This window comes from Microcaecilia unicolor, chromosome 1, assembly GCF_901765095.1.
Source record: "Microcaecilia unicolor chromosome 1, aMicUni1.1, whole genome shotgun sequence".
Classification (NCBI taxonomy): domain Eukaryota; kingdom Metazoa; phylum Chordata; class Amphibia; order Gymnophiona; family Siphonopidae; genus Microcaecilia; species Microcaecilia unicolor.
In genome coordinates this window covers 116,387,182-116,411,980 of record NC_044031.1, presented here as the reverse complement: position 1 = coordinate 116,411,980, position 24,799 = coordinate 116,387,182, and the positions used below count along the sequence as shown (strand labels likewise).

Genomic DNA, 24,799 nt, shown 5'->3' with positions numbered 1-24,799 from the left:
TGCTCGTAAAACTTGATAATAGAATAGCACCTTTTTTAAGTACTTTAGGGCCAATGCAGAAAGCTACCATCAGCTTAGCTACTATGTGGATACGATAGGGTACATGCACAAACCATGAAGAAAAGGGATTGAGTGTGGGTTTACTTCTTACGGCATACATAGAGGCATATTTTCAAAGCACTTTGGAGGCTAAGTTCCATAGGTTTCTATGGAACTTGGGAGGCTAAGTGCTTTGAAAATGAGCCTCATGGGCACACATTGCATTCAAATGAATGAATATAAGGCCACTAACTATGCTGTAGCAATGCACCAAAAAAAAAATGGTCTCCAACGTTCAGTTATTGCATTAATTTTTTTCCCCAGGTCCAGGAAAAGTGTAGCCCAACCTGACCTCCCTGTTCAGTTAACGTTCTGTACCAGGACCCTCTTCCCCATCCCTAATGAACTTGACCAAAATTCACTAGTTTGTTTATTTATTTATTTGGATTTTGCTCACACTTTTTTCAGTAGTAGCTCACAATCTAAGTTGTAGGGCAACCTCCGCCACCCAACCCCTGCATTGAAAGCACATACCTGACACCCTCATCACTACCTTTTTATATATCCCTGGTGTCTAGGGCACCCCAACCCATTACTCCTCCCTCCTTGCAATTAAAGGAAAATTCCCTGGTTTCTAGTGACACCCTTCTCTCTCTCTTCCCCTCCCCAACCTGACTTTTTAAAAAAGTCCTTGGTCTCTATTGGGGACCCCCTGACCCTTTGCTTTGGCCCCCCTTCAGATCCATGCCTTCAATGAGGCAAGAACAATATCTACTTGCTCTTGCCTCGGCTCTGTCATCTTCAAAATAGCCGTGTTGAGGTTCGTTTTGGGATTCACTGGACAGGGTCAGGATACCATATAAGGGATAAAAGATGTGTTCCCAAGGCAGTGGGGTATGTTGAGATCAAGGAAGGAAAGCGGTTCACTGTTTTACATGGATAGACTGTCCCCAAAAATAGAAGATGCAAAATATGTAATTATCTTGTAGGTATTTTTAAAGGTAGACAACCTGTGTACATTGCACATAGAAAATTGCCCCAAATGATAACCTGTGTTCTTTGTTCTATTGAAAATTCCCCCAAAAGTAATTGAAAGTCTTTAAAACATCACTTATTGTGCTTGCTAGTGACTCAGTAGATGGAAAGGTGTTCAAAAATAATAGAAAAGTTAACATAGTGATTTGTATTAAATTATTTAAAACAGAACCTTTATCTTTCACAAAAACTATATCCAAGAGAAAATAGTGCTTCATTTTCATTTGAAAAAAAATCCTGCTCGCTGTTCAGGTATATTGATATTCTTCTAATAATAAACAGAGTAAAAGGTCATGAAGTAGTATTCCATCCCAATCACTGAGGAAACTGTAAAATGTGTAGTTCCACAGCAATTTATAGAGGTGTCACTAGAAATTTTAAGCACAGGAGGCTATGAGGGATGGAGATAGGGAATAGGAAGTGACAGGTAAAAGGATGAGGATCAATTGGCTGATGAGGTCCCTGTGCTTTCTCGCTCTGCCTTCTCTCCTGCTTCCCTGTCCTCTTTTTAAATAGTGTTTACAATTTTTGCAAAGATCCCTGCTTTACAAATACTGATTAAAGAATCAATCTGGACCAGCAAATTTGTATATTTTATCATTTCCAACCTGAGAGATTAAAAAAAAATCGAGTGAGGTATCTTTGCTTTTTTCCCCCTAATGCTGCTGCTGCAGTGTTACTGAAATGGAAAGTGATCACAATTCCTTTGTGTGCTTAGGTTCTGACAATATTTTCTCTTTGTACAGACAGAGCACATCCCTCCCTATGATGTAGTGCCTTCAATGCGACCAGTAGTTTTAGTGGGGCCCTCCTTAAAGGGATATGAGGTAAGCAAGGTCTACTGCATAGCACGTGCTTGGACTCTGGGTGCCTTAAGCCCATGTAACAAGATTGAAAAGTAGGAGATGCCTTAAGCTCTGACTGATACGTAATGTCAAAACTGGAACAGTAGAAAATGATACTGTATGGTAAAGAAATAAATGGATTCTTTATAGGTAATGATATTGCTTATTGGACCAGCATAAGAATACTCCGCAATCATGTATGGTACCTGAAGTTTAAGACCTATAAAGGGCAATTTAATTTAAATCAATTAACAATACCATTTTTTCCACAGTTTTTTAGATGGTTAGCACTGACAGATGGATAACAGTGGCAGGCATGTGGTTTGTTAGTGTGTTACTAAACTATATGAACTGTTATATTTATTGTGATATAAAAGCATATTTATTCTAACTATGCAATTATTTTATTTAATTGTAAATCACCTGACTTGGTGTTACCAAATTGTGCAATACATACAATTCTTGAATAAACATAAACATGTATTTATTTATTTATTTATTTGTACATTTGTACCCCACATTTTCCCACCCATTAGCAGGCTCAATGTGGCTTACATAGTACCGTGAAGGTGATCGCCAAGTCCGGTAGATGTTAAACAAATACAATTTAAAATAAGGTTTAGATAAGGTTAGAGTAAACAGGTACAAAAAGGGACAAGGAAATAAAGGAATATATAATATCTAATGTGATGTAAGGTATTGATGCATTTTAGAGTTGAGGCATTTAAGTAGGGCCAGTAGGGTAGGCCTTGCAAGACAGATAGGTCTTTAATGATCGCCTGAAGTTTTGATGGTCGTGAATCGCTTTCACACTGTTTGGTAGTGCATTCCACATTTGTGTACTTAAAGTAAGAAAAATTGGATGCATATGTTGATTTGTATCTGAGTCCAATGCAGCTTGGATAGTGGAGGTTCAAATAAGTACGTGACGCTCTGGTTCGGTTTCTGGGTCAGAAAATCTATCAAGTCAATCATATTCTGGGGCATCACCGTAGACAATCTTGTGACCAAAGAGTAGATTTTGAACGGTAATGCGTTCCTTGATTGGAAGCGAGTGCAGTTTTATCGGAGAGGTTTAGCGCTTATCGAATCGTGTTTATTGAATATTAGCCTGGCAGCTGTGTTTTGGGCTGTCTGGAGTTTCTCTTAGCTGTATTTACATCCCGCATATAATCCACTGCAGTAATCTGCGTGGCTCAAAACCATTGATTGTATCAAGTTACGGAATTTTTCCCTCGGGAAGTAAGGTCTTATAAGTTTAAGGGCCCAGATGCACAAAACCTAACGAGCCCACAACTTGCGCTTTAAACTGGTTCCAGCCATTTTAAAACGCAGTAGTTCACCCCAGGCATGCACTAAGGGCATTTTCCCTGCCACGGTAGCAGGCAACCGAGAAAACGAATGCAAATGATTGAAAAGCTATTATAATGAGCTGCAGTACCGTTGCAGCCCATTATAATGAGATGCACTACGTTTTTCCGATTCCCTTACCGTAGGAACCCTAGCGAGATGTCTGACCTCTTGTTAGGGCTCCTGTGAGGGAATCGGAAAGGAAAAGGGCCTCCAAAAAAGGTAAAAAAGAAAAAATAAAAGCAGGGAGCGCATTTGAGGGCGTCCTTTAAGGACGTACTCTCCCTGCGCTTCTGAGAGACGTCTTTTTTTTCGCATTTTTTTTAGCTCTGCTGGCGCTAGTGTTTTTCCCCCTTCTATTTTGTCTTCGCCGCCCCTCCACAGCAAAACTTTATGTTTTCCTGGTTGCCGGAGAATCGGGATGTCCCTTTAGATTAGGCTCCTCTTCCTGGTCTCTTCAGCCAATCAGAGCGCGTTTCGCTGACAACAGCCAGCTAAGCCCGCTTTGATTGGCTGAAGAGACCAGGAAGAGGAGCCTAATCTAAAGGGACGTCCGATTCTCTGACTCAGGTACTGAAGGACTAGAGAATGCAAGGGAGCTACAACGAGTAGCTCATTTGCATTCCCTATCGTTGATGCATTCCCGTTCCCTACCGATTCGCTATGGAATCGGTAGGGAACGGGAATTACCAATGTCTTTATTGCATCTGGGCCTAAGTTTCTACATAGAATGCAACATCTTCTTTATAATGGAGTTAACTTGGCTCTCAAATGTAAGATGGCTATCAAGATTTTGAAGCTATCAGAAATAGGAAGAAAATAAACAGGAGTGCTTAGGGTTGTGGGTTTATAATTATTGTATGGGGATGAGAGGATAAGGACAATGTGTTTTTTGATGTTTAGTTTTAGTTGAAATGAGTTAGCCCATGAATCCATGATGTTCAGACAGCGCATTATTTCATGGAGACTTCAGAAAGGTCATGTCTGAAGGGGATATAAATTGTGACATCATCTGCATAAATGAACGAGTGAAGTCTTTGACTGGATAAGAAGTTGGCCAAAGGGGACATCATTATATTGAAGATATAACAAGTTACAACTGTGCGGCTAAATGTAGAGAATACTGAGTACAGTGCTGAGGATTCCCGCAATCTTCCCTCCACATCGGTGCTAACAATGGGGCCATCTTGGAGCCGCGTGGTGATGCAGTGCTAATGTTGGGGCTGTTCTCCCTACAGCTTTTGGGGCAAGCTGGCATTTCTGCTTCAGAATTTTGGTCCACTTCAGTAGATCCTTCCCAGCAGTCTTCACAGGTATCCTTTTCTCCAGAATTAATTCTATTGATGCACCAAGCATATTTAATGAAGATGTTCCTTCCTTCTCCTGTTCCTCCTTCTCTGGGCACAGGTTTCCTCAGCAGCTGCCCTCTTCTAAGAGGAGGAAGGTGATCCAGTTCCTGCCATGAACTCTGCCTCTCCTCCTTCTCCCCCCCATTTCAAAAGTGTGGGGGGGTTCTCTCCAGTTGATGCCCTCACCCCACTCTGTGGTTCTAGAGGAGGGTGAGTTGCCGTTTCATGTCATGGAAGATACTGAGGTGATGAGTCTTCTACAGGGAGGAGCTTCCTTCATTGCCAAGGCTCTGGAAGTTCTCCATATCTCAGTGCCTTCTCCGTTGACTTTGGTGGTCAGTTCTTTGATGGTTAGTACCAAGAAGCCTTCATGCACGTTTCCTGTGCATGAGGTGATGCAGGAGCTCATTTATGCACAGTGGGATATGCCGGATATAGGTCTTAAGGTGGCCAGGGCTATGGGTTGGTTTATTCCCATCTCCTTTGAGGAGTTTGAACAGTTAATGCTGCCGAAGATAGATTTCCTGGTGATGGCAGTCACCAAGAAGATGACTCTACTGGTGGAAGGTGGCATTGCCCTTAAGGTGCCCAGGATAGGAAATTAGATTCAGCTCTGAAGCTGTCCTTTTGAGGTACCTGGGCTGTCCTTTGCAGGCCTCTATCTGCAGTTTCCTGTGATGCTTGCACACGTTTGGCCTGGGTTCAGCGGGCAGTGGATGCATTTGGAGATTCTGATAATCTTCATTCTATGGATTTGTCTGCCCTAGAAGCAGGATTGGCTTATTTGGTGGATGCCTTATATGATTTGATCAGGGTGTCTGCCAAGCAGACCACTATTTTGACTACCGCTTGATGCTTGATGTGGCTTCTGCATTGGTTGGCCGACAATGCTTCGAAGAGGCATCTCACTAAGCTTCCTTTTCGGGGGAAGCTTCTGTTCGGAGAAGCCCTGGAGAAGTTGATAAAGGGCCTTGGAAAGTCCAAAGTCCAGTGTTTGCCTGAGGATAAGCCACATTCAGCTTTTCATTCTTCTCAGGCTCGGCCTCATTTTAGGCTAAGCGCTACAGACCTGGCCAGTCTACTTGCTTTTCGGAGTCCAAGTTTCCAGCGTGCCACTCCTTCGAGGGGACAAGAGAGCTGCTCAGCAGTCTGCCCATCTGGCATCTGCCTCCTGCACCTCACAATGATGGAATGCTAGACCACACTTTGCCTCTTCTTATAGGAGGTCGTCTCTCTGGCTTTTATGAGGAGTTGGCCAAGGTTACATCAGATCAATGGGTTTTAGACTTTATCAGTGGTGGTTACTAGAGTTTGCCTCTCCCATTGCAGATTTGTTTCTTAGACTTCCTGTGCAAAGCCCTTCACATGCGGGAGGCAGTGTCTGCCACCATTTGAGGGCTCTTCTCAGTGGGAGCTATTCAGCTAGTTCCATCTCACAATCAGAGAAGCAGCCATTACTCCATCTATTTTGTGTTACCGAATAAGAGAAGGTCTTTTTGTCCGGTACTCGATCTCAAGAGAGTGAACAAGTCTCTCAAGGTTTGCCATTTTTGCATGGAAACCCTGCAATCGGTCATAACAGCTATACAGGCAGGGGAGTTTGTCACATCCCTGGATCTCAAGGAGGCATATGTCCACATTCCTTTCTGGCCTCTGCAAAGACACTTTGCTGTGCTTTGCAGTGCTGGGTCAGCACTTCAAGTTTTGGGTGATGTCCTTTGGGCTGGCTACAGTTCCACGAACCTTTCCCAAGGTGATGATGGTCATTATCACTTTTCTGCATCAAGAAGGGATACATGTGCACCCACACCTGGACGACTGGCTCATCCAGCCATTGTCCCAGGAAACTCTGATGATCACTGTTCAGGTAATGGAACTGTTGTACTCCCTGGGCTGTGTTCTCAATGTTCCCAAGTCAGTTACACCTGACACAGATCCTGGCGTATTTAGGAGTTCTCTTTAGTACCCTTCAGGGCCATGTTTTTTTCTGGATCACAGGAAACACAAGCTGCAGGAACACGTCTGTTCCTTGCTGGCTTGTCCAGCTCCTTGGGTGTGGGACTGTGTTCAAGTGCTAGGGTCTATGGTGGTGACTCTATATGTGTTTCCCTGGTCAAGTGCTCATATGAGACCTCTTCAACAGTCTCTTTTGTCCCACTGGTCATCAGTGTTTCAGGACTACAGCCATCGTTCCTTTTCCTGGTCTCCTCAACTGATCTCCCTTCTGGGGTCTTTGGGTATATGCCCCTATTCTTCTTTCTTTCTTTCTTTAAGTCCCTGGTTGGGTACCCCAAACTCTTCAAACGTCCTCTTTGCTTTCAAGATAAAGTTCCAAAAATCACAGAGGGGCTCTTTTACTAAAGTACAGTAAGTTTTTCCACATACCACATTTTAACAGCAAATAGTAGCCACGAGTCCCACCATACGCATTGGGACCTATTTACTAAAGCATTAGCACTCTTGAACATGGTAGTGCACTGTAGTAAATCTGGCCCTTAGTTTGTGGCATTCTTTCTTAAATCAGCATTACTGTACTGCAGTGCTTCTCAAACTTTTATCAGGTTATGTCCCCATTTTTACAACTGAAACAGGAAAACAACCCCACATGAAAATTCACATTATCCCCACAGGAAATTCACATTACCCCACATTACTCCATCCTTCTCGGTCCTCATCAACTTACTTCCCTCCCCCCACCCCCCCTCCGAATCTAAAGCAGTCAAGGTAGAGCCTGTAAATCAGTGCCACTCACAGGTCCCAGTACTTATTATTTATTTATTTATTTGCATTTGTATCCCACATTTTCCCACCTATTTGCGGGCTCAGTGTGGCTTACAATACATTGTAAAAAGATGGAAGTGCAGTTGATTGCAGTACAATTATGGGTTACATTGTGAAGAATTATATAAGACAAAGTAAGTTCAGGATATTCTTAGGGGATCGAACAGTGGAATATAACAGGGGTAAGTTGAGAGGGGGGCAAAACATGATCGAGGGAACAGGGAGGTCTGACAATTTTGTCAGTGGGTAGGGTTTAAGAGTGGTGAGAGCGCGGGAGTAGAGGTTCAGAGAGTGTATTGGTGCGTGTCTATGAGCTTTATGTGTTTTGATCCTTGCCGTAGATTTTCTCTGTATAAGTATAAGATTTTCTCTGTATAACTCTGTATAAGTTTCCAATCTTAACAGAAAACTTGCTCTGGAGGGGCAGTAGCCTGTGAATGCTTACCAACTCATAGGCCACATACTGACTGCCACTACTGGACATAGGTCATTTGAAGTCCAGAGGGAAGGAGAGCCATTCACTGATGATATGTCCTGGGGTCCCAATATATACAGTTTAGGAATCACTAATCTACTGATATTTTATACTGAAATTCTTCAAATTTAAATGGTCAAACAAATGGAATGTGTCACATGGTAGTTGATGTACTAGATATCACAAATAAAACCGATGCATTTGTAAATTTTCTTTTTCTTCTTTAGGTGACAGATATGATGCAGAAAGCATTATTTGATTTTTTAAAACACAGATTTGAAGGGCGGTAAGTATTACTGATGTTAGTTGTTCTGTCTGGTCTTTCAAAAAGTTGCCTCATTAATGTTAGTGAGGGTGTGGACAATTATTATACGCATACAATTTCTCTTATGGCAATAAATGGAAAGCATTTATGGTAAATATGAATGACAAGATTAGGAAATACAGTTCATTATTGTTTGGGTGTGTGTTACACTATCAGGCTTATTTTCGAAAGAGAAGGATGCCCATCTTTCAACACAAATCGGGAGATGGGCGTCCTTCTCCCAGGGTCGCCCAAATCAGCATAATCGAAAGCCGATTTTGGGCGTCCTCAACTGCTTTCCGTCGCGGGGATGACCAAAGTTTCCGGGGGGACGTGTCGGAAGCATAGTGAAGGCGGGACCGGGGCGTGCTTAACACATGGACGTCCTCTGCCGATAATGGAAAAAAGAAGGGCATCCCTGACGAACACTTAGCCAACTTTACTTGGTCCTTTTTGTTTTGAGACCAAGCCACAAAAATGTGCTCTAAATGACCAGATGACCACCGGAGGGAATCGGGGATGACCTCCCCTTACTCCCCAGTGGTCACTAACCCCCTTCCACCCTAAAAAAAATAATAATATTTTTCCAGCCTCTATGCCAGCCTCAAATATCATACCCAGCTCCATGACAGCAGTATGCAGGTCCCTTGAGCAGTTTTAGTGGGTACTACAGTGCACATCAGGCAGGTGGACCCAGGCCCATCCCCCCCTACCTGTTATACTTGTGGTGGTAAATGTGAGCCATTCAAAACCCACCAGAAAACCACTGTATCCACATCTAGGTGCCCCCCTTCATCCCTAATGGCTATGGTAGTGGGTTTTGGGGGTGTTTTGGGGGGCTCAGCACACAAGGTAAGGGAGCTATGCACTTGGGAGCTTTCTCTGAAGTCCACTGCAGTGCCCCCTAGGGTACCCGGTTGGTGTCCTGGCATGTGAGGGGGACCAGTGCACTATGAATACTGGCTCCTCCCATGACCAAATGGCTTGGATTTGTTCGTTTCTGAGATGGGCGTCCTCGGTTTCCATTATCGCCAAAAATTGGGGACGACCATCTCTAAGGTCGACCTAAATGCTGAGATTTGGGCATCCCCGACCATATTATCGAAATGAAAGATGGCCGCCCATCTTGTTTCGATAATGTGGGTTTCCCCGCCCCTTCATGGGGACGTCCTGCGAGGATGTCCTCAGGAAAACTTGGGCACCCCGTTCGATTATGCCCCTCCACAGCTACCTCCTTGTAGGTGCCCTGATGCCTCACAGGGAGGGCATATTTTATAACGGCATCTAGACACTCAGAATCAATTATAAAACACTAGTTTAACCCAATATCAACACGCAGAACTCAAATAGATACTTGTCTCAACACACAACATCTTTCCAATGTGTGTCACCTTGCATTTGCCCACATTAAATTTTATCTGCCATTTGGATGCTCAGACTTCCAATTTTCTAAGGTCTTCCAGCAATATTTCACAGTCCACACATTTTTTAATCACATTGAATGGTTTTGTGTTATCTGCAAATTTAATCACCTCACTCGTTCTGATTTCCATATCATTTATAAATACGTTAAGTAGCACCGGTCCCAGTACTGATCCCTGCGGCACTCCGCTGTTCATGTTCTGCCATTGAGAGAAATGACCATTTAACTCTACCCTCTGTTTTTTGTCCAGCAACCAATTTCTAATCCACACCAGAACACTGCCTCCTATCCCATGACAACTTTTTAATTTTCTCAGGAGTCTCTCAGAGGAGCTTTATCAAAAGCTTTCTGAAAATCTAGATACACTACATCAACGGGTTCACCTTTATCCACAAGTTGATTCTCACCTTCAAAGAAATGAAGCAAATTGGTGAGGCAAGACTTCCCTCGGCTGAACCCATGGTGACTTTGTCCCATTAAACCATGTTTATGTGTTTTGTAATTTTCTTCTTTATAATAGTTTCCACTATTTTGCTCAGCACTGATGTCAGGCTTACCAGTCTATTTCACGGATCACCCCTGGAACCCTTTTTAAAAATTTGCGTCACAATGGCCACCCTCCAATCTTCAGATACTACAGATGATTTTAATGACAGGTTACATATTACAACAGCAGATCAGCAATTTAATGCTTGAGTTCTTTGAGTACGCTTGGATGTATGCCATCCAGTCCAGGTGATTTATTACTCTTTAATTTGTCAGTTTGGCTCAGTACATCTTCCAGGTTCACCGAAATTTCTTTCAGTTTCTGGTACAGGCAGATCTCTTACATCTTCTTCCGTAAAGACTGAAGCAAGGAATTCATTGTTTCTCCGCTATGACCTTGTTCTCCCTGAGTTCCCCTTTTTCTCCTTTGTGAGCTAACGGTCCCACAGATTCCCTCACTGACTTTCTGCTTCTGATGTACCTGAAAAAGTTGTTACTATGAGTTTTAGCCTCTGCGGCAAGTTTCTCTTGATATTCTCTTTTATCCTTCTTTATTAATGCTTTGCATCTGACTTGCCAGGGCTTATGTTGCTTCTTAGTGTCTTAATTTGGGTCCTTTTTCCCATTCTTTGAAGGACAGTCTTTTGGCTGTAATAGCTGCTTTTACTTCACCTTTTAACCATTCTGGCTATCGTTTTCTCTTCTTTCCACCTTTGCAAATATGTGGAATGCATCTGGTCTGGGCATCCAAGATGGTATTTTTGAATAACATCCATGCCTGATTTAGGGCCCTGTTTACTAATCCGCGTTATAAGCGCATTAGCGACTTTAACGCGTGTTAAACATGTTTGTGCGTTGACCGTGTAGGCACCTACAATATCCCTATAGGAGCCTACATGGATAACACACGTGCTAATTGTAGGCGCATTAAAAATACTAACACGCCTTAGTAAACAGGGCCCTTAGAGGCATATTTTCAAAGCACTTTGGGAGGCTAAGTTCCATAGGTTTCTATGGAACTTTGGGAGGCTAAGTGCTTTGAAAATATGCCTCTTAGTGTCCTAACCTTAGCAGCCAATCCTTTTAGCTTCTTTTTAACCATTTTTCTCATTTTATTATAATTGTCCTTTTGAAAATTAAATGCAGCTACAGTAAATTTCCATCGCAGGTTCATCTGTCCCCACACCGTTCCCAACAAGTCCCATCTCCATCCCCATTCTGTCCTCGCAGGCCCCGTCCCTGCAGGTTCTATCACCATTCCCGCCCCGAACCCTTGAGCTCTGTTCTCATCTGCAGAAGCCTCGAACACTTATGATTTTATATTTAAATCTAAAAAGCATAAAAAGGAACAATATGCTGTAAAACTGTTGTGTATAAATTACAAATAGAAAGCAATAATAACAATGAGCAACTATAATAAACCCTCCTACCACCATCACCCTCTACACTTCCAACCCCAACAATAGCTGACTTCTACTACCCCAAGGAATCCTAATCCACCCTATTAAAATGTCCAGGGGTACAAAATACAACCCGTTCTGTATGCCCTAGAGGGGAGATATATGCCCTTTGAAGCACTGTTATGGTTTTTTAATCCGTGGATGAATAAGATGGCATCAACAATCTCAGGATTCAGTCTAGCTCTCCTGTCTTCCATAGTCCCTCCTGCAATAGAAGATGTCTTCTTAGAAGATGTGCTGGTAGCAAGATGTACAGGATCCCCCATGCAAATGTTTTTAGCTGTGGCCAGAATGTTTGCTTGTTTTCCCAAAAAATAAAAATATTGTCATCTGCATCATTCAAACGTAAATAACAGTCCAGTTCATTAACAGGCTTCAAAGAAGAAATTGACATGGGGACAAAGTTTGTCTTCGTCCCCACGGGCTTTGTCCCCATCCACACCCCGTCCCCGTGGGATCTGGCCCCATCCCCACGGTTACTGCAGATCCCCATCACTGTGTCATTCTCTACTTGGAACATTCTTGCTAGTTTTTATAAGGATGGCTCCAAACCATTCAGTTTTTTTGAAAACGATTGAAGATGTGCTTGTTTGATTTAAATGAGTAATTAGTAATTTGAGTGAAGGAGTGGCCTTGTGGTTAGAGCACGGGTCTTGCAATCCAGTGGTGGCCGGTTCAAATCCACTGCTGCTCCTTGTGATCTTGGGCAAGTCACTTAACCCTCCATTGCCTCAGGTACAAACTTAGATTTTGAGCCCTCCTGGGACAGAGAAATATCCAGAGTACTTGAATGTAAGTCACCTTGAGCTACTACTGAAAAAGGTGTAAGCAAAATCTAAATAAACTTGTTATTATAATTATATTGTCTGTCCCCATTATTGTTTGGGCTTTTTTTTCTTTTGTAAATCGCATCAAAACTTTTTAAGGATTCTGCGAGTAACCAAGCTCTGTTAGATTAGATTAGATTAGATTAGATTAGATTAGATTAGATTTGAGTGCTATGAGTATTTACCATTGAGCTTTGTGCTTGTAATCCATGCAATTGTAGCAGTCTTTCAATCTCTATGAGCACTTAATTTATTTTTCTAAATATTAATACTTGGATTATATTTCTTCTTTTTATAAGCACATTTTACCGAATTTAAAGTACCTATTGGGGAGGCTCCATCCATCTCTGTTTATCTGGCACAAAGACGCACACACCCACAGTCACACATAAAGACACACATGCCTCATACATCTTTTCCACATCTATTCCCACCCACATCCCAAACAGGCATGCATAAGATTTCAAATGGGAAGAGGGTATATGTGCTCTTTTATCACACTAAGCGGTTTATTCTTTAAAGGGTTCCCTGAAACTGAACACTTTGCCATTATAGAATAGCGACTAAGTCTGCATTTTCGCACGCCCCCACATAACCCAGCTCACTACTACTACTACTACTATTTAACATTTCTATAGCACTACAAGGCATACGCAGCGCTGCACAAACATAGAAGAAAGACAGTCCCTGCTCAAAGAGCTTACAATCTAATAGACAAAATAAATAAAGTAAGCAAATCAAATCAATTAATGTGAACGGGAAGGAAGAGAGGAGGGTAGGTGGAGGCGAGTGGTTACAAGTGGTTACGAGTCAAAAGCAATGTTAAAGAGGTGGGCTTTCAGTCTAGATTTAAAGGTGGCCAAGGATGGGGCAAGACGTAGGGGCTCAGGAAGTTTATTCCAGGCGTAGGGTGCAGCGAGACAGAAGGCGCGAAGTCTGGAGTTGGCAGTAGTGGAGAAGGGAACAGATAAGAAGGATTTATCCATGGAGCGGAGTGCACGGGAAGGGGTGTAGGGAAGGACGAGTGTGGAGAGATACTGGAGAGCAGCAGAGTGAGTACATTTATAGGTTAGTGGAAGAAGTTTGAACAGGATGCGAAAACGGATAGGGAGCCAGTGAAGGGTCTTGAGGAGAGGGGTAGTATGAGTAAAGCGACCCTGGCGGAAGATGAGATGGGCAGCTCAAAGGCTGGTGTAAATGTGAGCACCTAAATGTGGCAGATGTGCACATAAATGCATGTATTCTACAAACTGCACGCACTAATCCTGGGCATACCCCTGATATATCCATACCCCTCCTATGTCAGTTCCCCCTATGCTGATGCACCCTCTAGAATTAACACGTGAAGTTTAGAGAATAGTGGCTAAGAGAAGTTGAACTCACAACTGCAAATTGGTACCAATTATAGCCAATAATTGGTGTGTTAAGTCCAATTAACAGCCAATTATTGAATTAACTTGTGGACACAACTGACCCTATTCTATAATAGCATGCAAAAATTTGGGTGCTCAACCTTAATTTGCATGTCCTATTTTATAGAATTCAGGGGTAACTGTGCACTTATCAACTTATTCATATTCTACCATGTAACGGTTGTGTCAGCTACTGTCAAAGATTCATTGAAACATACCATTTGGCATAGTGGTATGCAAAGATTTAGGTATCTCTGAGCAAACTGTATGTTTCAATGAATCCTTAAGTGAATAGAAGCTGACAACCTCTACATGGTACAATGTTAAACACAACATCTTTATACTATTTTCATACATAATTACGATTTATTAGCTATTTCTACCAAGTCAATATAAGAATATAGTGAATATGGCAGTTGCAAAAGTGTCGACACCCTTTCAATCAGTTCTTTTTTAACACCTCATTTGCTAGATATACATTTCTAAATGTTTCCTTTAACCAGCTAAGTCTTTCTGTTCTTGGTTTTGGAGTTCTTTTTTCCCACTCTTCCTTGTAGAACTCTTCTAGCTCAGAAATATTCTTAAGCGTTTTTGCAAGCACTACATGTTTAAGATCTCCCTATGTATTTTCAATCATATTCAAGTCTAGGATCTGGGGAGTCCATTTGAAAATGGGGGGAAGAGAGGAGGAGGAGGAGATGCTAGGCCTGAATGGAAGCAGAGTTAAGAAAGAGAGGGAGACTCAGACCAAAAAGGGGTGGGGGTGGGGGAAGAGGGAGAAATGCCAGACCTTACAGGGGAGCAGAGGGAAGAGAAAGAGAGCCTAAGTGGCCCTTTTACTAAGGCGCATAGGAACCTATGCACATTCAACACGTGTCAAATTGGAACTACCACCTGGCTATCATGTGCCCCGAGTGGTAATTCCATTTTTGACGTGCGTACAAAACACGCGGTAGAAAATATTTTCTATTTTCTACCATGTGGCGCTTACCCAGCGGAAAGCGGCAGTTTACGTGCACTGATGCTTACTGCCCAGTTAGCATGTGAGACCTTATCACCAAGTCAATGGGTGGCGGTAAGGTCTCAAGCTGAAAATGGACACGCGCTGGTTTTAATTTTGCCGCACATCCATTTTTGGTTACAAAAAAGGGCCTTTTTTTCAGGCACTGAAAAATGGACCTGCGCACATCCAAAACATGTTCCTACACCAGCGCAGGCCATTTTTCAGTGCACCTTAGTAAATGGGCCCCTGAACCAGTGGGGAGAAGGATAGACACTGGACCATCAGAGGGAGGGAGGGAGAATTGCTGGACCACGGTGTGGGGGGGAAGAGATGTTGGACCACGTTGGGGGGGGGGGGGTTGAGATGGAAAATGGATAGTAGACTTCGAGAAGAAATGTCAAAGGACAGGAGACCCTGAAAGAATGTGTTAAGAATCAACAGAGAAAAGCAGAAAAGAGAGAATTGGACCAAAGCAATGCTCAGACAATGATATCTTGCATTTTGGTTTCTATTTCTACTGTTGTTCATGTTAGGGTAAAGGATAGATTGAGATGCAGAGGTCCTTTGACTTAGGACCTCAGGCTGGGGCTAGCTTGAGACCTCTGTTGGTTCTTATATTACTGGTAACAGAATCACAGATACTGTAGTGACAGCAGGAACATTGATGGGTTAGCTGATCATAAAACCTACTTTTATTACCCAATGTACTATCGGTTTTATAGCCTTTTGTACGTCAAACATTTCAATGTATAAAATAATTGAAATCAGACCTACTGATTGGCAACATTCGCTTTTCCAAAGAGGTGGTAGTGCAGGTTGCATGTCATGTAGCTGTTTTCCTTCCAAAGCTTTATTTTTAGCAATATGAAATAGAAAAAAATAGAAAACAAATTTCTAAAGTAACATTTATTTGTCATGCAGCTTTAAATACTACAATTATTTTTAGCAACTATATATGAGAAATTCAGTACTCTGTTGGATTTTTGCTTTTTATAAATTTGAATTGTAAAAAATCATGGCTTCTTGTCAAGTTTAGTACATTAGTGCATACATGAGACAAATGTAATAGTTTTTGAACTCTGGTAGAAATACTGAGATGTTGGTTGTAACAGCTTGGTTTTTTCAATGCACCCAGCTGTCTGGGTTGTTTTAGCAGCAATTCTCTTTTTTAAACAAATGTAATGACCAGGCTAATTAAAGCTCACATCCATAGGCACCCCGTATAAGAGGCTTGGGGAGGCTAAGCCTCCCCAGCCCAACTGTGACATTCTTCGCCTTCTGCCCCCACCCTGCGACGAGCTGCAGGCTTCACTGCTCCTCAGGTCGTCCATCCCGTCTGCCCTCAGCTCCCCCCTAGCCCTCGTTTGCTTCCTGCCGCTGCCCTACCTTTAAATATTGCATTTTTCTTCCAGTCGCGGCGCCATTATTAAAACAGAAGCAGGCTCGGCTCCAGCCTTCCCTCGCATGGCTCCGCCCTCTTCGGACGTATTTCCTGTTTGCGCGAAGGCGGAGCATTGCGAGGGAAGACTGGAGCCGAGCCTGCTTCTGCTTTTAATAATGGCGCCGCGACTGGAAGAAAAATGCAATATTTAAAGGTAGGGCAGCGGCAGGAAGCAAACGAGGGCTAGGGGGGAGCTGAGGGCAGACGGGATGGACGAGCGGGGGATCGGGAATTGGGGGGGGGTGCTGGAAGTTAACATTGCTGGATGGAGGGGAGGGCAGGGGGGAGAGGAGGGTTGCTGGATATGGGAGGATGGAGGGGAGGGCAGGGGAGAGAAGAGTTATTGGCTCGACATGGGTGGATGGAGGGAAGGGAGAGGAGAGCTGCTGGCTGGACAAGAGTGGATGGAGGGGAGGGGAGAGGAGGGTTGCTGGACATGGGTGGATGGAGGGGAAGGGAGAGGAAGGTTGCTGGACATAGGTGGATGGAGGGGAGGGCAGGGGGGAGAGGAGGGTTGCTGGACATGGGTGGATGGAGGGGAGGGCAGTGTTTGGAATATGTCCACTTTGAGAATTAGGTGCTCAACATTAAAAGTTTAAATTTATTTACTTATTTATGGCATTTTATCCCACATTAAACATGAATTAGGGTGTTTTGTGGCTCTACATGAGAATTGTGATATTATGATCCCTTGTTTCATATTGTTGATGGTCTGCATTTTCCGTATGGGTGGTATATTGGTGTATTAGGTTCTGCCCAGTGTAATATTTATGGTACAGTAAGGTTCTGAGTGTGTTTTTGCACAAAGTTGTGCGTAGTGTTTTGCAGTTGGGCGATTGTGGTTAGTATATGCTTTGAGCAACAACTTTATTCTTTGACATATGATACATATCTAATATCTAAATTTAATAAAAGGTATTATGACTTTTTTTTTTCTGTGTTATCAGACAATTATGGATTTAAGCCCCACCCCTAACCCGCCCCCTTTAGCCTCCCCAAACAGTTGGGCCACCGACCGCCTATGCTCACATCTGTGGAAGAATGTCTGGTATAGGTCAGTGGTTCAAAGCACACTGTACAAGCACTTCTTAGTAGGGGTTATGCAGCATGTGACACCCAGCTGCTGCCTATCCCTTCCTGCTGCCCACCGGTTTGCTCACCCACTTGACTATTAACTCTCTGACTGCATGGCTACAAAGAAATGGAAACCAAATGCGGGGCCATGTCTCTGTGCATGCTACTGGTGGCTTGTACCAGTCCTGCTCCTTCAAAACAAGAAATTTATCATGTAACTTCCTGTTTTAGAAGGGGAGGACCAATATGATCTACCAGGGTTGTGCACAGGGCCTTGGCCACATGCTTGGTTTCCATTTATTTGCAGCCATGGAGTCAGAGAGGTAGTTGGCAAGTGTGTGAGCAAATGGGTAGGCAGAGGTGCCATGAGGGAGGGAGGGCTTGATCAGTGGGGATGGAAAGAGAGAGGGATGGGGCAAGGCTGGATGTTGGTACTAGAGGAAGAGAGAGATAGAGAGAGAGAGATGGGTAATGGTGGAGATTGATTGGGGAAAACGGAGAGAAAGAGATAGGGTATGATGGTGTGGAGAGGGGAAGAGAAAGAGATGGAGTGGTGCTGGATGGTGAGGGATGGGAGGAAAGAGAGAGAGAGGACAATTGGGAGGGGAGAGAGACAGTGACAATGCTGGATGGTGGAGGGAGAGAGTAATAAGGCATTGCAGGATGGTGACTAAAGAGAGGAATTGTTGGATTGGGGGAAGAGAGAGAGACAAAGATGGAGATAAGATCCTGGATAGCTAGTGTGGGGTGGGAGGAGGAAGAGAGGAGATGCTGCATGGCGGGGGAGGGGGTAACATAGGGGTGATGTTGGACAGAGGGAAGATGGAGACTGCAGATGCTGCATCATGGGGGGAGACAAAGAGGAGATACATTGTTGAGGGGGGAGGCAGTAAGAGATGCTGCATCATTGAGGGGGGGGGGCAGAGAGGAGATGCTGCATCATTGAGGGGAGAGGCATAGAGGAAGGAAACCTACAGAGGGGAGAGAGAGTCACATACAGAGGGAGAATAGAGATAGAGACAGGAGATCCTGGATGGCTGGGGGGGGGGGGTGCACATAGAAAGGAGGTGCTGCATGGATGGGGAGGGGGAGTGAGAGGGAGACACACACACACACAGAGATGCTGCATAGCTGAGGAGTCAGAGAGACACACACCCAGAGGGAAGATGCTGCATGGCTGAGTGATGAGAAAGATATATACACAGAGAGGAAATGCTGCATGGCTGAGGGGTGAAAGAAAGATGTACAGTGAGGGGAGATGCTGTATGGCTAAGGGGTGAGAGAGAGACACAAACATAGAGAGGGGAGATAATGCATGCTGAGGGGTATGAGAGAGACAGAGGGGGAGATGAATGATGGACATGGAGACGAAACGTTTAATGTACTGAAGACCCTGGCAAGAAAGTTAAAAGAAGATAGAGGAATGCAGAAACCAGATACTGGGACCAACATGATTAGAAAAATAAAATGACTAGACAACAAAGGTAGAAAAAGTAATTTTATTTTCTATTATGTGATTAGAATGTCTGTTTTTGGAATGTATATCTGCCAGAGCTGGTTTTAGACATGCCAATTTCAAAATCTCTGCTGATCAAAGCTCAGGGGTACTTGGTTGAAATTTATTCACCTTAAGGGGTACTTGGCTTGAAGAGGTTGGGAAACACTGCTATAGGTGACCTGAACCAGGCAGGTTTCTTAGGGGAAAAGTTATCAATGTGGGCTACCATTAAGACATATTATTTTACTGTTATCCCGGCTTATTAGAAACTAGGTCTCATTGCATTAAATGGGACCTGTGCTTTTAAATAGCATGAGTTGGTGGTACAATAACCCATCTCAATGGTAGCTCATGTTGATTACTTCTCCCCTTAACGGTAGTTAGACCAGAGCCAAATTGTGCACTGCAGCTTGAATTTATATGCTTAAACTAAGATAAAACTGTAAAAGCTGTTTACATGCTATAAAGTGTTACTCTAGTGGTCAAAGTGATCTAATAATATCAGGCAGAGTATTCTCACTGGCTTGTTTATCTTAGTTCATTCACAAATCTGAATCACATCCAGGGGACCGACTGTATCCTTCAGTGAAAGCAGAAGTAGACAAGTCAATAATTGCCATTTAAGGCTGTAACCAAACCCTTCTGAAGACATGCTTATTACTGAATGACTATTTAAACCAAGCATTTCACTGAGGCAGCTTCATATGGTAATGTGAACAGTGGTATAGCATTTATATTGTAGTATATCCAAGAAAACCATGCAGTAGCAATGACAGGAAAATATTACAAGTGCATCCTAGACCCTTGTCAGCTTCTCTTCCTTCTCCAATTTAAATTATAAACCCACTTCTCTCTCCTGCAGACTACCAAAAGCAAATACAAAGCATGCTTCATAAAAACTAAAATAGAGACATTTACCTAGTAATTCTATAAACTTGGGCACACAATTTTTGTAACTAGCATACAAAATTGCATGTGCAAGTTATAGAATAGCACTTAATTTAATAGTTGCTACTAATTGGCTTTAACTGCAGTAATGACCCTTAAGTGGCGTTAGTTGGCCCCAACTTGCAGTTATACACGTAACAGCACTTAGGCATTATTCTAGAAACAATGGAATCAATATTCAGGCAGTGAGCAAAGTTATTCCCGGATATTCAAAGCTGGGCCCCGTCTGGGCTTCATATTTGAATATGGTTCATCCCTAGATAATTTTTCCCTGCATTAGGACTGGGACGAGAGACCACTCCATCCCCATTCTGATTCTCCAAGTGTACAGATTTGCTCTATGCTAGTATTTGCTACAAATTTCCTTATATTCAAATTTTACAAAAATATAATCAACAAGAATTTTCCTTCCTTTTTCACAATACTTTACTTAAGCTAGCGGTTTACAAACTGTGTGCTACCCCAGGGGGCCGCAGCGAACTCGCAGGGTTGCCACTGTGTATTTTCTTCACCTCCCTCCCATAGCCACCCAAGCCATTGCTGCTGCTTCCCTATATGCAGCAGCAACAACAAAACAAGCTTCTCCTTAATAGGGAACTAACCTTCTTGTTCCAGGTTGCAGGGTGGTTTGTTATGCTGTGGCTCTAGCTCTCAGTAGCAGTCTAACCATGGCACAAAGTTTGGAAACCGCTGTGTTGGACTGCTGCTGCTGAGAGCTAGAGCCACAGCATAACAAAACACCCTGCAACCCATAACAAGAAGCTTAGCTACCTATTAAGATGGGGGGAGGCACTTATAAGCTTGCTTTGCCGCAGCTGCTAGTCTAGAGAACCAGCAGTGGCAAGGTATGTGTGTGTGGGGGGCTATAGAGGGGGCAGACGCTGGATTGTGGGTGGAAACAGGTTTTAGGCTGGATGGAATATGGAAGAGAAAGAGGGTAGAAGCTGATTGGAAGGAGAGAGGGGACAGAGGCTGGATGGAGGAGGAGAGAAGGTGGTCAGAAACTGGATGGAAGGGAGAGAGAAGATGGACAGAAGCTGGATGGAAGGTAGGACTCAATACTATTGAGTGGCACTTTGAATATGCTCTGTTGGCATTGCCATGCAGGAACCGCTAGTGCAGCTTGATAAAAAAAGGCCCTTAGATACAAACTAAGTTATCTGATTGTTCGTTAACTTTTTCGTTCCTAACACTACCATATAAATCTTGTCTTTATTGTGTTTTTTTTTTTCTTACAGAATATCAATTACACGGGTCACAGCAGATATCTCGCTTGCCAAACGCTCAGTATTAAACAATCCCAGTAAGCATGCAATAATAGAACGCTCTAATACAAGGTCAAGCTTAGGTAAGTACACATCAAGAGAATCATTGAAATGGTTGCTCCTCCAAGACCTTACTCCACTTCTGGAATCCTCTCCTCTCTGACATAATTTTTCCAGAAACATGAATTCCTGGAATCCCTCTTCTTCAAGAGCAGCTCTTTTAAATGTAAATGACAAAACATGGAAATATGAATCAAATTCCTACTGGAGATTGGTAAGGTAAGGGCAGGAATAGAAATGCCCACATTGACATCAGGGGGACGTTTTCAAGTCTTTCCAATACTGATTACTCTTTAAATGGTTTATTAAATTATTAAATACAATAATCTAGTTTCAAAAGGTACAGCTCAAATGAATCAATAACACTTCATATGATTGGTAACACTAAAGTTACTAACATCTAGGGCTTATTTTGTCAAAGTATTTTCCAATAGCCATTTACCTCTTCATTCTAACACAGGGTGCCTAAATGTTATCGTCAATTATGTGAGTATGTTTATAAGCACAATTGTGTGAGCTGTGCACTCAGCACAATTCTTATCAACCTAGAAGACAGTGCATGCATATCTATCTCATGCATAATTCATAGATATTCTAAAAACCTGACTGGCTGGATGTGCCCTGAGGACTGGGTTGAGACGCACTAACTCATTGGTATTCTATAACAGTGAGAGAGAGAGAGAGATAGTGTGAAGCTGGATGTTGGAACTGGAGGAAGAGAAAGAGGACAATGGTAGTGATTGATAGGGGGAAACAGAGCGAGAGAGAGAGAGAGATGGGGCAATGCTAGTTGGTGGGGTGAGGGGAAGAGAGAGAGATGGGGTGGAGCTGGATGGTGAAGAATGGGAGGAAAGAGAGAGAGGACAATTGGGAGGAGAGAGAAACAGAAGGACAATGCTGAATAGGGGGGGGGGGGAGACCACCAGCCAGTCAGGTTTTCAGGAAATCCCTAGTGAATATGCATACACAAATCACAACATTGTGTAACAAAACACTTATGTTGTAAATAGTATCACACATATAAATCATTCAACAACTATCACTAAAATACACGTTATTATATATCAAACTTCTAAAATCAAGTTCAATAGGTAAATCAGTTATAAAAATTCACAAATATCCAAACATTTCAGTGTTTCCTACCTAGCACAATAGAAATACCTCCCTCATACAGTTCAACTATAACAGCATATCCTCATCTGAAACCATGCTAATCATCTCGTACTCCAGCTTTAGAGTCCTTTCTTGAAGGCTCCCTTACATTTATTCCACAAAAGTTGTTTCACTCCTTTCATCACTAGTGGTTCATATATACCTATCCAATGGAGCTTTTACTGAAATGTATCATTCCAAATCACAAAATTAACAGCTGGGTCGCAATGTGCTTCTCCTCAACAAAGCAGGCATTAAGTTGAAATGTGTGGAACCAATCAGTAAATCTTCACAAATCAAAACCCCTCTGTATCTTGAAGTTTTCCTGCACCCTACACAGTCTGTTTTCGCTTCCGTAGCATCATCAGGGGTCGGACTCCTAGAACATATTAACCATCATAATTCTTATATAACTGTTTTACCTCTTCCCACTTAAAATTATACAGTATCTTCACATAACTTACAATTCATGGTTCAGTCTCATTCATGGATATCGGGTAGACAGGAACTTATGGCACATCCTGCAGCAATGCCCCAGCACCAAAAAATGCCAGTGCATGCTTATAGAGTGCCTGAATTCTCAGCGGTTTAAATACTTAAAACCCCGCCCCTTCACACACTCAACCATTCAACCTCTCTATTCAGACCATGAGGAGCAACAGTATTCCATGTGAATATCATTGTTGTTCTTTACGTAAAAGTAGCAAAGGGATTTTCCCCCCACTGGTACTATTACATTGAAACAAAACAATGAATTTCAAATCCTGAACTGCATGCCCTTTATTCACCCAGTGCGATACCAAAGGTGCTTCCTGTTTCTGTAAACACAGATTATTCAGATGTTGTGCTATTCTATTCTTAACTTTGCGTTTAGTTTGCCCTATGTACCACAACCCGCATGGGCAGCAGATACCATAGACACACTGCACAGTATTGCAATCAGTGCGCAGACGCAAAGTAAAAACCTGTCCTTCTGAGTGAGGTATCTCAATTTGGGAGACCTGCAATGCATACCTACAATAAACACGTGCTCCACTCACTCCATGACCCCCCCCCCCCCCCCCCCCCACTATGTCACTACTCTGTATATCCATTGAAACCCTATAATGGAATAGTATTTCACCCAAATTCTTCCCACATATATATGTGAACCGGGGTTGTTATTGAAACTGAGCTTGCACAGATAAAATTGGCCACAATCTTGTGACTATTCTCTCCACCGCAATACTCTCAAGAGTGTTCATAACACATATGTCAACCTAGGGGTGCCTTGCGTTCTAGTGGAAGTAGTTAGCCACTCCCACTGAGCATTGTAAGCTTACTTCGCTGCCTTACGAATAACTTTGGGTGGATACCCCCGCTGTCTGAACCAAACAGACATCCCTTGTGCTTGTTCCTCATAAGTATCTCGAGAGGTACATAATCTCTGGATCCGGAAGAACTGTCCTTCCGGTATACTATTTTTCAAACGAAGCGGATGATAGCTGCGGTAGTACAAGATTGCATTACGATCTGTTTCTTTTCGGTAGGATTTGGTTACAAACTTACCCTGATGCCATTGAATATTGACATCCAAAAAATTGACTGTACATCTCCCTATATGATAATCAACATGGATATTGGGATCCTGAACATGTCAGTTATGAACTGACTTAACTGAACCTCATCCCCTTCCAGACCAATAACATATTGTCAATATATTGTAGCCATCCTGCTACGTTTGGAAAAAAAAAGAAGTATAAACAAAGTTTTCTTCATACTGTGACATATAAGGGCACGCCACCATGGGGGCAACTGTGGCTCCCATTGCGACCCCCTTTGTTTGTAAAAAATACTGATCTCCAAACCTAAAAAATAATCAATTTCGCCATCTGAATCAACAGTAATACCCACCCCTCAGACAACTGTAACATATTTAATGGCTGTCTGAGCATCTGTACAGCCGCCTGCAGCAGTATATTGATGTATAAAGCAGTAACTGTTACAAGAATAACCTTGGATCCCATTTGTTCAGAAATACACTCTAACAATTCCATTAAAAGACTTGACTCTCAAACGTAAAATTTTGTGCTCTTTAAACATGGACGCAAATGAAATTGGGAAAGGGGTTTGAATAAAGACCATTTACTAGAAACTATATGGCGGCTGGAAGGATGATGGAGACTTTTATGAATTTTGGGAGCAAAATAAATTACAGGAACTACCGGAAACTGATTGTACAGATATTTAAATTCCCCGGCAGATATCACTCCTCTCTTGTTGGCTTCAGATAGAACTTCATAAACATTCTGCTGATATTGGGCTGTACGATCTCAATCCAGCTGCACATAACATGCTGTATCGGCTAATTGCCTTAAAGCCTCCTGACGATACTCTTGTACTACAACACCCCCTCCCTTATCCTCCCTGCTAACCACAAGCATGTGATCCCACTATAATTGATCCAGGGCGTCTTTATGTGTTCTGCTCAAGTTATGGTACCCTTTGACCAATGTTCCTCAACTCATTCAGTACCCACTGTTGGAAAGTGGCCAAAACTGGATCCAATGGGCCCGGAGGGACCCAAACAGAA

General features: G+C 42.9%; 1 protein-coding gene across 1 annotated transcript in view; it reads left to right on the top strand.

Moving 5' to 3' along the window:
• The window catches only part of CACNB2 (calcium voltage-gated channel auxiliary subunit beta 2), a 765,511-nt gene that overhangs the window by 702,246 nt on the left and 38,466 nt on the right, over positions 1 to 24,799 (top strand). The window contains exons 7-9 of the mRNA XM_030199481.1: positions 1,821 to 1,901; positions 8,102 to 8,160; positions 20,989 to 21,098. Coding sequence (XP_030055341.1) covers positions 1,821 to 1,901; positions 8,102 to 8,160; positions 20,989 to 21,098 — 250 coding nt within the window. The remainder of the gene's footprint in view (positions 1 to 1,820; positions 1,902 to 8,101; positions 8,161 to 20,988; positions 21,099 to 24,799) is intronic.